The following is a 16,863-nucleotide window of genomic DNA, read 5'->3' on the forward strand; positions in this document are numbered from 1 at the left end:
CACCAGTTTCACTAAAGTGTTGATAAAGGTGTTTTTGCCTTTTCACGAATGATGAAAAGGGGAATTTTATTTTGAGTTCGGTCTTCTATCCACAGATTTAAAGCTTTTTCCATTTTTTCTAATTTAACATCACGAGTTACAGAGCAAATTTTTGAAGCAATTAGCGCGTTTTCACCGACACTACGGCGGATTTTTTCTTCCGATTTTCTGAATGATCATACCGTTGACTCGTTGATTTTATATTGTTTTGCCACTGAGAAGACACTTTCACCATTAGAAATTGTCTAATAACTCAATTTTATTTGCCAATGTCATCCCCTTCTTTGATATTTTCACATTTCCCTTGTTATTCGTAGCCATATTTTTGTATGGGTTAGAAAGAACTTGTCCAAATAAAGTCACTTTCTTCCATTAACACACTCGAAAAAGTCTGTTTTACACTGCAAAATGGTAGATTTATCACTTTTGTAAGCATATCAATTAATAAATTGATAAATTTATTCAATTTATAAGCATATAAATTAAAAGCAAACGAAGAAACCTTCCATGGCAAGCACATAACACATACTGAACAAGGATTAGCGAGAAACATCCACGCTCGCGATTTTGTCACCCCTCTCCCACCACCCACTGAGTGCTGTTTTGACTGGGAAAGATAATTTAGCCACGCCCATGCTTTTTTATGGCGGAAAATGTTCACGGCACTTTAAAATTCACATTTTTTTATATATATATTAGCATAATGAAGTAGTTAAAAATAAAAAATGGTACGAAAATTAAGAAAATAAATATAAAGCTATCATTAGAGGCAGCAAAAATGCACATTCCTCCACATTATGCCCAATGTATAACTGATATTAAATCAAATTGATTTTCTGCTACAATTTTCAGTCTTACCTTTTCTTCTCCCTCCCTTTTTATTAATTATTATGTTTAATTTATTATTTTTCGTTCAACAGTTTTGCCATGCTACTGGCATTACTTTTGATTTAATATTTAATATCAGTTATTTGTATGTGTGTGTGTGTGTGTGTGTGTGTGTTAATTTTTGCAAACCCCAGGGGTTCGCACTAAAAATTCTGTAATGGCACCCACTCAGATTTATATAGGTATATTTTTGTAGACTACAAAATAGTATAATATTAATTTATGTGATTCAGTTCAAAATTTATATTTAGTTGTGGTTTGGCTCACGTGCCTTTACATAGTGAGCATGTGCGACATAATGTTAGTAGGGGGACTGGGTGCAAATGTATATGTATCGCACTGTTCGGCTGTGGCAAAAGGATTATAAAAAATTATAACTAATAATAAACAAAGATAAAATAAAGTAAAATACTACCAACGAAAGAAACCACATCTCCCACAATTCCTTATGATTAGTTTACTATCTTATAGTATATTGTGTTAAATCAATATAAAGTTTAAAATTCTGTTTAATCTGGACAAACAGAAAAACAAATAGTTTGATGTAAAACTTTTAATAAGGTAAACTAAAGCAAAAACAAACAAATTAAAACAAATGAATACAGAAGCGTTCAGGTTGAGGAGCTCTTCATCAGCTTAAATACGTTACTATGAAAACAAAGAATGCCTGGTCATGGTCATGTGAAGTGTGGCACGAGTGCAAGCAACAATTACTAGTTGGAGCTATACATTTGTAGACTGTTTGTTGTTTGTTATTTGGTTTTTGGGAACATTAGCAACTAAGGCCGTGTTGCTCCGGGGATATGGTGGTCATTCTCTGACCTTTCCGCATCCTCCATATTTGGTGGTCATGGGCTCAAACCCTGGTCCAATCAAGAAGCATGTGCTACGCACTGCTGCTCCTTCCCACCTGGCTACGGAGGCACCCAGCTATAAGTGCAATGCAGTGCAAATTACCTTCATGATTTCCATAAGCATGCAATTTTAAATCCATAATTAGACAATACCAACTAGTAAATTAGACATTACTCAATAACCCTATATTGATATTATTAAAAAAAATGTAGGTAATAAAATTAAAACATCTTTTCTCAAATGCTTATAATAATACTCTGCAGTTTTAAAAAAATTCACTGATGTTTCCTTAGAAAAGGGTGTCTCAATCATTTTCTAATGCTCATTTCGAAAATGACTTCCATTTGTTTCCATCACGTTAGGTTTCTTCAAAAATCATGAAAGAAAATTTGATTTTTCACAAATTTTTATTAATTTTGCCAGAATCTGTGCATTGAAATTATAACAAAATACTACTTTTACCAGACTTTTATATTTAAATACATGTTGAAATCACTATTAAAAACAGGTAGTATGGTAAAAAGTCCACTAAAACATCTCACCTCTCATTTTAAAAACTGATATACGTTGGGTCAAATTTTCATTTCTTTAATTTTTTTGCAGATCCTTCTACTTTACAGACCCTCTTCGGCCTCCAGGTCGGCACGTTGATATTCCACCTCCCCTGGTACTTCATTTCCATGTCATCCTGGTGAAACCTCTCACCCTGTTCTTCACTAACACATCCTAGCTTTTCTGGGAAGTAGTCGATGTGGGAGTGTAAAAAATGTACCTTGATACTCAACATTATAGGCCAGCTTCTTGAAGTTTGCCAACATACTTTCAACTATATACTTGTAGTCTGGATCCTTGCTGTTCGCTAAGAAGTTCTTAGCAACAGACCTCAAGCTAATCCATGAATTTTTCCTCTTTTATTCATAGTTCCCTCAAAATCTTGGTCTCTCATCAGTTTGTGAATTTGAGGTCCAACAAAAATACTTTGTTTTTAGTTTCTCTTGGACGATCAGTGTGAATTTAGTACAAAGGTAGCTGAAGCAGGGACCTTCTTGAGGTAAAGCTTTCACAACCTGCTTCATCAAACCCAGTTTTATGTGCAAGAGTAGAGCTAAGTTTTGGGATCTACCAGTTGTTTATGAACTATGTTCTTTGGTAGAGGCAACAAACTGTCCCTCTTTGGCCAAACCTTGATATCCCAGTGCACATCCCTTTCCCCAATCGTCCCATTCACATAAAAAATGAGGCATTTTTGTGTAGCCAGATTACTGACCAAGTAACATACCTATCACTTTAAAGTCAGCACCGTCCAACAAACCATGTTCTTCATACTTAATATTTCTCAACATCAAGCTCACATATGTTTTTTTCCAAATGCACAGAGTGAGCTACTGGAATTGACCCATATTTATTTCCATTGTGGAACAAACACACTTTTATCAACTCCTCCTTGACGAGTTGATAAAACGTCTCCACTGTGTAGGATTGTAAATAATTCCTAAATAGTTCATTAAGTCATTTATATTACTGCAAAAACCATAAAAAGTAGGGGACTAGCTCTTGTTCTCTGTGTCTGTACCATGAGAAAAACTTCTAATGAGCAAGAAGATTTGACTTAAGTCTAAAACCAAAGGAGTTCTGGAGATTCTTTGGCCAATTTAAATCTCTTATCAGATCATTGAATTCATGCTGTGAAAACAGCTCAGGGCTGACTCAATGTCTCCTGGCATGTAGACTTCAGTTTCACCTTTAGACGCTTCACTTTCAGCACTCTCTGCTGCTGCTGCTACACCCTCCAATATAAGTGGAGAGCATGGAATTGGCAGGTTCTTTCCATGTGGGAGCTGGAATATTAGGACACATAATGCCCTTCTTACTCTTTGCATTGTATCCTTCTACATTAACTAATCAATGAAAAAAGCCATCACAGTGGTTTGCAGACTCCTGGAAAATCATGGGAATTGCAAATAGCATAGCCTTCTTTTCACCATTTTCTCACAGTCTCAATGTGTCAACACAGGTTCAGCAAACTTTATATGGATCTCCCAAATAAGCACAATACATATTTTTTTATAAATTCTGCAATATCTTGTCCTTGCTTGAGGACTACATAACTTCCACAAATATAATAAAATAAGTTCAGATCATTCAAATAATTGTGTGAAGATATTTTACTCACTTTTCAGTACAAATCTGACACAATAATCTCAAAAATAAACTGAGCTCCCAATGATAAACACTGCTGCTGGAGCTCTCAAGTCAAGAAAATGACTGCAGGAAGTGTTGTCATTTACTCCTAACTTAATACATTCAATAATACAACTCATGACATCAATTTATGTCATTTGTGAAAAAATGGAATGCGATAGAAAAAAAAAAATTACATTTCAGCATAAAAAACTGAATTAAAAATGGCTATTAGTTTACAAACATTATATGGGAAAGAACTGTCATACTGAAATTGATCTAAAACCTTCCCAAACCATACAGAGAGTGGTGTAATCAATGCATCTGCTTTAACATTTAAGCCATACAGTAACTACTTTGTACAATCTCTCTATTTTCTTTTTGGAAAAAATCACTGTTGCTATTCTGGTATCTACCATGCCTTGCCTCTAATTTTAGTTACAAGGCACTGGTGATAAAACTATTTTAGGCAAATTTTTGTACATGATTATAAATTTGCAGGTCAAAGTATGACTACTACAGTATTTTACCATTCTCTTTCATCTCAAAAACAGAACAATTTATTTTTATTTATTATTATTTTTTTTTTAAAATACACAAAAGAATTATAATTCTCCATCCTTACCTTACGACTAAGTGTGTCATCTTCTACAGCATATATTAAAATGGGATTGCAACCTTCTGTACATGCGTCAAATACCTGACCAAAGCTAGCTGCACAGTTCGTAGGTGATACCATAATTTGAACATCATCACGTAAAAGAAGATGACGCAATTTTATTTCAAGCACAGCACTTTCAAATGCAGGATCTTGCATATCTCCCTGAAAAAATTATCATTTAATTGTTTCTGTTTTTATTTTCTCTTTACAACTTATTACCAATAATGATCTCTAACAATTTAAGAATTAAAACTAACAAAGAAAACTCTAAAATCTGGTATCCCCAAGATTGAAAGAGGCTGGATTTTAAAATTTTCTAGTTTTTAGAGAAGTATACTTAGTGGTTTAGCAGTTTTAGAGAAGACATTTCAATCAACATAAAGCCCTAACAGTTTACAGATATGAACTTATTCACATTTGTAAACATTTGCAATGACTGAAAGGTAGTAACATTGAATTGTTATTTACATTTACAAACATTTGGTTTTTTCTTTACTTTATTCATGCAACTGATGATAGACTGTACAACTAGTTATAATGTTGACAAAACCCATAGATTTAATCAAGCATATATTTTTACAGCTATATATCCCCACCCTGAGCAGTTCCTCTCTCTCTCTCTCTCTCTCTCAACTGTTTTAAAGTGATATTAAACTGTCACTGGTTCGCAAAAGTGCTCTAATTTGCAAGAGGAGCAGTTCACACTAAGTTACTAAATAAGAGAGCACTAAGAGAAAAAATTTCAAAGTTATAATATAACGAAAGCTATAAGGCCTCAGAGAAATAAGATATTTTCAGGACTACTTTTGTCTTTACATCTGTATGTTCAGTCAGCAAGATTTGAACTGCAAAAATAATGCAATTGTCTAATTCTCACTGAGAAAAAAACTTGCCTTTGCAATGAGTTATTTTAGTACTGCACTACTTTCAATCAGATGACTTCACAAAAAGATTAACTGTTCCATTTTCCAAGAGAAATGAGAATACTATGACAGCCTGTATTGGGACTAACGGGTCTCTCATTGGATACCTAGATTTCCAATTACAACACTCAGACAAAACAGATAACTTTAGCTATATTACAACTTTGAAGCTTTGATTTTGTATATTGCATGGAAACTCACATTGAATAAGGTCTTTATAAATGTTCTGGCAGATGTTTGGAAGATAAAATAGTCCTGTATGAATGGATTCTGACAAATGAAATTGTTGACGTAAGTTCCAGAAATATTTCTTAATATTTTTAGGTTGTGCCAAAGTTTACAAGGTTTACTCTAATTTGATTTTCTTATAATTATAGACAGGACATTTATAAATTTCCTGAAAATCTATATGCATCTTCAAAACTTAGGAGTTGAAAGAGATGGCATAACACACACACAGTGGTGGACAAAAAAACTGCATCATTTGTGAATTTTGCAAATAATGTGTTTTGCAGTGCTGCATTGTGGGTTGCAGAAATGTTCGAAATGCATTTGTTAGATGGAATATATATCTCTCTGAATGAAATCTAATAAAAAGACTCCACCTGATATACCTAATTGCCATAAATATCTTCCCAAAGGTAAAATGCATAATTAATGGAAATATGAGATGTTGTTTGTTGTTTGGTTTTTAGGAGCATTAGCAACTAAGGCCATATTGCTCCGGGATATGCGGTGGTCATTCCCTGACCTTTCCGCATCCTCCATATTTGGTGGTGACGGGCTCGAACCCCGGTTTAATCAAGAAGCGTGTGCTATGCACTGCTGCTCCTTCCCACCTGGCTACGGAGGCGCCCCTGGAAATATGAGAAATCATGCAAATGCAATCATGACAACCAAACATACGTTTTATTGCATTTACTTGTACAAACTGAAATCACAAGTTAACGTAATAGTATTATGTTGTAAATTAGCAAAATAAGTTCTCAATATTTTGTTGTTCCTCCTCGAGCTGAAATTACAGCCTTGCGATGATCTGGCATAGAGTTAACTTCTGGATATACGGCTGTCCAATTTCGTGATACCATACCCTTACAATGCTCTCCTGCAGCTGAATCTTATTTCTGAGCAATTTTAGATGACATTATGTACCAGCAATTTTCAATTGGGTTCAAATGTGGACTGTTGCCTGGCCAGTCGAACACTGTAATGTTGGACTGGCCAGCACTTCTGAGGTATGACTACACCTTAAGGTAGAAAAATGAGAGAAAACATTAGTGCATGTTTTAAGCCTTGTGAGATAAGACAAACTCATCATTAAATCTAAATAGCATAAAACTTACCAATTTTGCTGTGTGACAAGATGCTGAGTCCTGTTGAAAAATGCAGTTTTGGATGTCTGTGTAGTGATCCCTAATAACAAGTTTCAGGCACTTCTCCAAAACAGCAGTGTAGGTTTCTGCATTCACTGTTCCATTAATAAACTTAATTTGCCCTACTCCTTTGCTTGTTATGCATCCCCAGACCATCTAACCGGCAGGAAACTTTACAGTCGGTGTTATGCAGTCAGGAAAGTATGCCTCTGATTTTCGTCTTTTGATATATCGCTTCTCATCCAAGCCATGCAGGTTGCATTTCGATTCGTCAGAAAAGATGACGATGTCCCATTGCTCTTTTGTCCATGAAACATGTATAAGGAAGAAGCAACTTACTCAAGCAAGTTGCTTCTTCCTTATTTGTTGGGTCAACGTTTTTTTCTTGGTGTCAACTGAACATATGGAGCCATGCTTACACCTCCGCAAAACAGGATACTATATCCTTCGTATACAAAGCACGTATACCCTTCCAATGCCATATTTATAGAAATGGCTGATGCAATACCTTGCAATTACTGTCTGATACAATAGAAGTGTTATCTGACAATACCTTTACTTTGCAACAAACAATGACTGTAATCAAACAATATCTTATACATTTCACTACAAATGCTACTTTTTTTAAGGTGATGCAGTTTTTTTGTATGCCACTGTATTTGTATTATTTTATAACATATGTCAGCATGTGTGCATGCACACAATATCCTCATCTTGTATTTGCCTATTTCTTGTCCTGAAAAAAACACAAACATGCAGAAAGAGATGAAAGGAGTTCTACTAGCAATTCTCGGTGTTTCTGCTTGTGTTAAATTTTTGAGCAGCTGTTATCTTTTAAGAGCAGGAGATCTGAGGATTTAATTAAGAAGTACAGAGCAATGTTGCTTTGCCAAATTCATTTTCATCTTAGTGGAAGGTAGCCTTAACGTTATTCACGATATGATATTTGGATGTCTGTGAGCAGCTGTTTTCCTCAATTTATGAAATTAACCAGTAATTCACCAAAGGAAATCCCTTTTCCATTTGTCACTGGGTATAACTGAAAGCTTTACAGCTTAATAATGTAATGATAAGCAAACAAATTCTGTAATGCTCAAAATAGAAAAGTTTTGAACTAGCAAAATTCAATTATTTTCAAAAAGCATTTGTCAGAAGTAGCCACTAAAACAATATTTCTGGAAAGATTGAATATATATAATAGATGGGAATAAAAAGAGAAATTGTAGTATGAGTTTTATGTTTGTATTTTTCAATATGATTAATATGTTTCATACCTATTAAGAAATACTGTTCAAGGTTTAGCCTAAATGGTTGTCAAATGAACTAATGAGACTCGTGGCAGTGAAGAAAAATGCATGGGATGCATATAAATTATCAGGTGACACAGAAGCCTATGGCAGATATAAGCTAGTCTTTAATCAAGTCACAAAGAAGATTAGAAAAGCAAAGGCAATCTTTGGCAAAGGATGCTAAGAAAAACAGCAAGGATTTCTTTACTTATATAAACTCTAGAAGGAAAGGGATGAATCAGATTGGTCCACTGGATATTGATGGATCCACTGTTGATGATCCTGCTCAAGTGGCTAACAAACTAAATGAGTATTTTGCATCTACATTCACACATGAGGAGTTATTCAGGGAGGGGAATGCCAGAGGTGAATTAAACTCTGGCAGTGAGCTAGATGATTTTGTAATAACTGAGAGGAAAGTGGAGGAGAAATTGTTAAAGATAAACATAAAAAAGGCACCTGGGGCGGATGGGATCTATCCAGTTATATTAAAGGAGGCGGCAAAGCAACTAAGCAACCCCTTAGCCATAATTATGAGAGCATCCTTGAACTCAGGGGAGGTCCCCATGGACTGAAGATGTGCAAATGTATCCCAAATTCACAAAGGGGGATCGAAGAGTGACACGGATAATTACAGACCAGTTAGTTTAACTTTTGTTAAGGGGAAAATAATGGAGTCACTGGTTAAAGATGCATTGCAGGATCATCTAGACAAGACTGCAGCAATAATTCAGACACAGCATGGGTTTGTTAAGGGAAAGTCTTGTCTGATAAATTTGATTGGATACTATGATGTGGTTACAAAAGGAACTGGATGCAAAAAATAATTTTGATATCATACACTTGGATTGCAGAAAAGCTTTTGACACTGTTGCACATGGAATACTACTTAGATAGTATGAACGAGAACATGGAATACTACGTTCATACTTAGATAGTATGAACGAGAGTTGTGACGCTCAATACATTCTACATTGATATCAATATTTGTAAAATATTAATATCAACATAGAATATTGACATCAATATTGATATAAAATATTGATTTGTAAATTATTTTACAAATGGAATACTACTGTACAAATTGGAGCAGAATGGTATTAAGGGTAAGTTGCTACAATAGATAAAAGGGTGGTTGAGTGGGAGAAGACAAAGGGTGGTAATCAATAGGTGCTGATCTTTGTGGACTAATGCTATTAATGGAGTTCCACAGGGTTCAGTGTTGGTCCCACTGTTGTTTTGTATATTTATAAATGATATTGATGAAGGTATATCAGGCTTAGTGTCAAAGTTTGCATATGATACAAAGGTTGGCAGGGTTGTTAATGACAGTAATGGCAGTGTGCTACTGCAACAGGATCTAGAAAATTTGGGTAGATGGGCTGAGAAGTAGAAACTGAAGTTTAACATTGACAAATATAAAGTACTGCATATGGGTAGATGTAACCCCAGAGGAACGTACCAACTGTGTGGTACTACACTTAGGGTGGTAGAAAATGAAAAAGACCTAGGAGTAATTGTGCAGTCAGATATGAAGTTTTCTGAGCAATGAAGACAGGCTGCAAGAGCAGGTCATGGGGTTTTATCAATGATATACAGGAATTTTGCTAGCAGTGAAAAGGTGGTGATTATCCCTTTGTATAAGGCAATGGTCAGGCCATGCCTTGAGTACTGCATACAGGTCTGGAGGCCTCATTTTAGGAAGGATGTAGATTTGCTTGAGTATGTACAGAGAAGGGCAACAAGATTAGTGAGGGGAATGAAGGGATCTCTTACCAAGAGGGGCTTAAGTTCTGCAAATTGCAATGGCTGGAGACTAGGCACCTGCAAGATGATCTGATTGAGGTGTATAAGGCTTTGAATGGGTTGAGCAGGCTCAATTTTGATGGGATTCTTGCTCAGATTAAGAAGCTGAGGGGGCATAAATTCAAATTGAGGAAAGACAGTTGTAGAACAGATGTGCGGAAATTTGCCTTTATCCAGCAGGCGGTTAATTGCTGGAACAAACTTCCATCTGTCGTTGTGGAAGTTAATAGCTTAAATAAATTCAAGGAGGAACTGGACAAACATTTAGAGGGAATGGTTGTGTGAATTTTTTTGGCTGATGCTACATAAGCTCATACACTTGCTTTCTCACATCACATGCCTCTATTACTATTACTATGTTACTTTCAGTTTATCAGTTTTATTTTAGGGAATTTTCAATATCATTAACTCAATGTGACAAAGAGCAGTAACAACTGTATTCATTGTTGAAATGATTAACTGTAAACTTCTCTGACCTAGTGGTATCATGCCAGAGTATAAAGAGAATTTTTTTTTTTTTTTTTTGTCCAATGTAGCTGAATGGTCAAGTACAAGGTGTAGCATATGCATTTGAGTGAACTGTGGTTCAATCCCACATGACTGATAAATAGTTAATTGTGTTCATTGTCAAAGTGATTAATTATAAATTCCTCTGACCTAGTGGTCATGCTGGAGTATTAACAGTTCAGAATTTATCATCATATACCTAGACAATGTACAGATTTATATGTTCATAACCTTTCTAGTGTTATGTAGACCTTTATCTATATAACTTAAACTTAAGTGTTACATATTATTCTGTAATTCAAATCAAAAGGGACTATGAAGCCCAATACGTCCTATTATTATAATAGTCTTAAATTATAGGTGAAAACCTCATACCTTTTTAGTAGGACTGTTACTCTCTCAACACTCAATCGCAAATGATTATAATATGAACTTACCCCAAGTGCATAGTCATAAATAAATCAAGTTAAAATAGCTATTAATTAAAATAATCATGCCTTCAACTCTCATATCACGTCAAGGGAATTGGAAAGAATTACAGAAACTGTGGCCACCAACCTCCAAAACACCAACCAACATCACAATCCATCATGAGAATTGAAAAACAATTGTCGCAAAATTCTAAAAACAATGAAACAAATAAATTAATTCATACATAAATTAAACTTTAAAACCACTTTTTAACTTCTTTTAAGAGACCACCTTATTCGTTTGTTACCATGTTCACAAGAAGTACAAAAGTGATTTGCGAATGATATCCCCCCCTGCTTTATATAAAATTAAAGACACCTGACATGAGATTATTTATATAAATTTATATGAATTACTATTCATTCATGCGCAAATAGTAATTTAATCAAATCACAAGAAATTTAATCAAATAAAATATTTCATTTCTGGGTAAATTTGACATGTTGACATAATATGGGACCTTATCAATGATCAAACAATTTGTTTAAACATGTCAAATTTACCCAGAAATGAAATATTTTATTTGATTAAATTTCTTGTACAAACCTTGAGGTTGTCACAGACATTCTTTCAGATATGCTAGACAAGCTTTACTTGCTATCTGGGACTCTAAAACGCTGATGGAACTGATATTCAGGTGACACTCAAGTTAAGTGGACCCAATTTCGGCGAAGTCCGGACGGTCTGTGACAGCCAAATCCTCTGCTTGCACCTTCACGATGGTGGGACTGTTAGTAATCCTGGGTATAACCTCCATGCACAAGTACATGGTGGGTTTGTTTTTCAATTCTCATGATGGCTTGTGATGTTGGTTGGTGGCCGCCGTTTCCATAATTCTTTCCGATTCCCTTGACGTGATATGAGAGAGTTGAAGGCATGATTATTTTAATTAATAGCTATTTTAACTTGATTTATTTATGACTATGCATGTGGGGTAAGTTTATATTATAATCATTCGTTGTTGAGTGTTGCGAGATTAACAGTCCTACTAAAAAGGTAGGAGGTTTTCACTTATAATTTAAGAATGTTATTCTCTGTACAGGTGGTAAAAGAAATATTTACACTGAATAAACTGTTGTTAAATACTGTAGGCAAAATATCAAATAAAAATAAATGTGCATGCAGATATACACTTTTTGTTATACCTTTAACTCCAAGTCAGCTACTGGAACAGTATGCCATGGATGATCATGTGCAACAAGGTGCTCCAGGAGCTCATAACTATTAGGTAATGCCAAAGTTACCTGGGTCTGAGCTCCAAATGTAATCTTTACCTGAAAAAAAAAAAAAAAAACAAACAAACAGTATATAAGTTGTCTCTTCTGTGCAATGTCACATAATGCCTTAATTGCTAACGTGCCAAAAAGCCTAAAATGAACCAAACATAAAGATAAATAAAATACACTATAAAAATACAGATAAAATAACAAAAACCTTTAAATAGCAAATAATGAAATTTAACAATAGCAGAATTACTAACAGAGTTAAGTACTGAGTAACAGAGTACGAATTTTACATAATGAACTAAATAAGCTAAAATGTTTTAAATGTTTATAAATCTAAATTTTAAATCACTGAAATATGTATTCTGCTAAGTTATCAAAGTAATAATTTATTTAAATAAGCATAAAAGTTCGATCCTGCATCAAGTTAAAAAGTATAGCATTTGTTTATTCTTTAATGCTTTTGTACATGACAGGGGTGGTGGTGGAAGCCGTATAATAGCATACCTACTTCACAATCATTTTTTCATACAGGTATAATAGTCCTAACCCATGGAAATAACATGCATCTTTGAGCAAAACTGACATCTATTTTGGTAACAACTAATATTTTTATTGGCAGCTACATAAAGGTACAGCAGATCTCAGTGTATTCAATTATCAAATAATGTGCATCAGAAGTTAAAAACTTATATACTGTACTCAACTGTTTACCAAAAATCTCATTATGTGATGATGATGTGAGGTGAAATTTATGCAGCAGGTCTTTTTTATGGGGGGAAAAGAATTACACAAGGGATATAAGTTAACCTACTGAAATGATATTTAGTAGAAAGGTCCCAAAGAATATTTTAAATAAATTCTGGAATTAAGAGAAGACTTGGAGTTGCGGTTGCAAATGAACAGTGATGTTTCTGCAGGAGTGGGAACTCAAGGGAGCCAGTGGAATTGGAATTGCAACTAAAACTTTCCCAGGAACCAAAAACATGCACCTCAATACCTAAATTAAGGATAAGTTAACAGAAAGGTAGTGAACAAATAAGGAGCAAATACAAATAATAATAATAAATATAAACAGTTGTGGGGGGGGCAGACTAATTTAAGAATAAGAATATTATGAAGGGATAGATTTCTAAAATAAGATGAAATATCATTAATATGGAAGGGAATGTGGTACATTTTCTGCTTCCTATGTTAGACATACTTCACTTTGTTTAGCAACATTGATGGGGCACTGGTCTAAATTTATCAAAATTGGCTTTACATTTGCTATATTGGCCTCAACTAATTTATTCAAATTTTTTTTTAGGAACCTATAACTTCTACAATAATCTAATTCTTAGATTAGTTTCCTCCCACCCCTCGATTGTTGCTATTTGTATGGCCTACTTCTCTTTGCATTTGCTATTTACTTGGCTTTGCCTTTCTAGTGATTTACTTATTCTTAATTAAATTTTTTTATTATACTTTTTTATTTTACTTTATTACACTTTATTTTAGTTATTTTTCATTATTATACTTATTTTCATTATTATACTTCATCTTTAATGCACAGAATATTTGTAGCAGATTTGACTTTTGACTTCTCAAGTAATGCCTAAATATTCAAAAACTTTCAGTTTTATAAGTACAGATTTATGGGGAGTGGGATGTGTCAATACATTACTTTAATCAGTAGTCACACAAAGAACACAATAAAAATGTATCCTTCCTGTTAACTGCAATACTTTAAAATAACAAAAAACATGGGTAAGGACAATTAACTAAAATGCAGATCAAAGGTCTATAAAAGAATGTTAGCTCCTGATAGCACTCTCCACCTTATTTGAAGTTTTCAGTACAGAGTATTTTTAAAGAAGCTATTTTAACAATGTCTGCATTTAATGCAAGGCTTCCCTTTTGGATAAACAGGCTTAGGGAGCTTGTATTTCTATTCTTGTTGTTGACTGTATAGATGAAAGAATGCATTAAGATAATACACTAAGCATTTCTAAAAGGAGAAATTAAACCACTGTATTTTAACAAATTTCATATTTACAAAATTCAAGGCAAATAAAAACTCTCTCTTTCTCAAATAAGGCAGAGAAAACAGATCTCATTTCTATAAACAATATTTAAACTACAAGTGGCCACAAATAACCACATGTTTTACTAATTTGCAATTAACACAAATATACACAAAAACACCAGTAACCCTGGTAAAATAAGCACATTTCAAAAAAAATAAATAATAAATAAATAAAATATTTTATCATTTCAGATAACCTCCATAAGTAAACTAGACCCTTGAGTTGCATTAACTGCCTTTCCTCTTTTCTTTTATTGGTGGTCCATTCTTTACATACTGAAAACTTCCTAGTTATAATTCTTCCCTACCTTAGAAATCTACAGGCTTCACAGTCTTTCTTGACTGACTATAAATTTCCTTCCATATCAGCTGAAGCAATCATCCGACTGCTTTCCATTTAAATGAATATTTTATGTTCTCAACAAGTTTCATATATTCAAACAAAATTACTAATTTGCAGGCAACAAAGCCATAAAAAATTAGGAAAAATTGCATTAAACACATTAAAAAGGTAATTATAAAATTTCTCATAACATTTATCATTTCCATAAAAAAAAAAAAAACCTCAGTAAAAAACATAACTGAAGTAACTTTAGAAAAAAACATTTTTTTTCAGCAGCAAAATTGGTAAACAATTGTGTACATTTGTTTTCAACATGTATTGTTAAGCATGTGTTAATGAGACAAGAGAGTAGAGCTCTATTAATGAATTATCTAACCAATTTATACATCTTAAGTTTAAACACAAAACATCAGAAGAAAGAATAATTAATTTAAAAAAAAAAAAAAAAACTACCTCAAGAGTTTTCTTTTCTCCTCTTCTTAAGTTAAAAGAAGTTCTTTTTAGGAAAGAACTTCTTTTAACATCCAAAACTAATACATATTTATATGAGAAGGAACTGTGATATTGATACTGATCTAAAACCTTCCCAAAGATGCAAACTATACTTCCATTTATGTAGAGAAATCAAAATTCCACAAACAAACAAAAAAAAAAAAAAAGCCAAATTTCTACTGGTTCAAACTCAGACCTTTTCCCTTGGTAGGCAGTCATTATTTAGGTACTCTAAGCCCTAACTAACTAACTTCACGTTTTGAATTCATAAGGCTCAAAACCAAGGTGCCCAGAAGCTGACAGCCACAATCAGGACAAAATGAATTTTAAAACTTAAAATCTTGGGAAATTAAGAAAGGAAAAAAAAAAAAAAAAAAACTAGGAAAAGAACAAAAATTTAATATGTGAAAGTCCATCAATACAAATTGGCCTATAATAAATACAACTTAAATGTATTATCAATTTAATAACATACTGGCATTGTCTAACATATCACTGTTACTACTTAAACTGCACTGGTAATGTATTTATGTTCATACATGACTTTGATAATGCACAACTCTCAGTTCCTTTTATAGATAAGTGAGTGACATAAAAAAAAGAAAGAGTTTTATTATTACTGCTTGCATACTATAACACTAAGGAACAACACTAGGGTTTGTTTCATATTTTTTTTGTACTTTGATGAGATGTTTTGCTCAATTTCCAGGCTATATGCAGCTTGTCATCCACTAATGCATGCATACATACACAAAAGCCTGCATTACTTCTTTCTAGGTTCTTGTCAGGAAAAATTGCACTAAATACTTTAAAAATGTATTATGAAGGCAGAAGTGACCTCTCCACTGCTGTTTATTAGTTGCACAAACAAGTAATCTATGTTGGTGAAACTGTTGTTTGTGTAATAACTCAGGATTCATATGCAAGATACCACTCTGAAAGTTACTAATGGTATATCATGGAAGAGCAACTGATAAGTGGAGGTAAGAAATAAATATAAATAAATAAGAAATAAATATAAATAAAAAATAAATATATAGATTTTTCTGAATTAAAATTTTCAAGCTATAGTCAGAATTTTGTGTTGCTTGAACTTTGAATCTTGCTATGACAATCCTTGTATTTGTTGTTAAGGAGCATTAGCAACTAAGGCCATATTGCTTCGGGGATATGCGGTGGTCATTCCCTGACCTTTCCGCATCCTCCGTATTTGGTGGTCATGGGCTCAAACCTTGGTCTAATCAAGAAGCGTGTGATTATGACAATCCATTATGAGTGTTTTTTGAATTTTACCAACTTTCATTATTAGACATCAGATTATATGTATATAATTAGATGTTTAATATAATGAATATAATATGCAAATGCTTATTATATCCATTTTATTCATTAGTGCATATAACATGAATATTACTAGCAGCATTGCATATCTTGTTAATTTGCAGTTTTTAGGCCTTAATCTTGAATGTTCAGTTATGCCATAAAAAATGTATGGCAAATATTTTTGGCAAATGTAGAACAAATATTTGTTCAAAATGCCAAAAATGAAATCTGCTGCTAAAGTTATGGAATCACAGACTGCCATTTACAGGAAAGAGTTCACTACAGATATTGTCTTTTTTGTTGTTTGTGAAAAGAATGTAACATGCAGAAAAAATTACAGATTGATCAATATGTAAAAACAAGATTGTACATTAGGGCAAAAAAGAAACAAAAAAAACACAGGAAAACTGCTAAATCAGTC

General features: G+C 33.4%; 1 protein-coding gene across 4 annotated transcripts in view; it reads right to left on the reverse strand.

The window, feature by feature from the left end:
• Window positions 1–16,863, reverse strand: part of LOC150086843 (dual serine/threonine and tyrosine protein kinase-like) — a 130,332-nt gene that overhangs the window by 106,296 nt on the left and 7,173 nt on the right. For all 4 annotated transcript variants that reach the window (XM_090371620.1, XM_090371618.1, XM_090371619.1 and 1 more), the window contains exons 3-4: window positions 12,139–12,267; window positions 4,589–4,786 (exon numbers count right to left, since the gene is read on the reverse strand). In XM_090371620.1, coding sequence (XP_090227746.1) covers window positions 4,589–4,786; window positions 12,139–12,267 — 327 coding nt within the window. The remainder of the gene's footprint in view (window positions 1–4,588; window positions 4,787–12,138; window positions 12,268–16,863) is intronic.

This window comes from Mastigoproctus giganteus, chromosome 4 (assembly GCF_048544385.1).
Source record: "Mastigoproctus giganteus isolate SK-2022 chromosome 4, ASM4854438v1, whole genome shotgun sequence".
Classification (NCBI taxonomy): Eukaryota; Metazoa; Arthropoda; class Arachnida; order Uropygi; family Thelyphonidae; genus Mastigoproctus; species Mastigoproctus giganteus.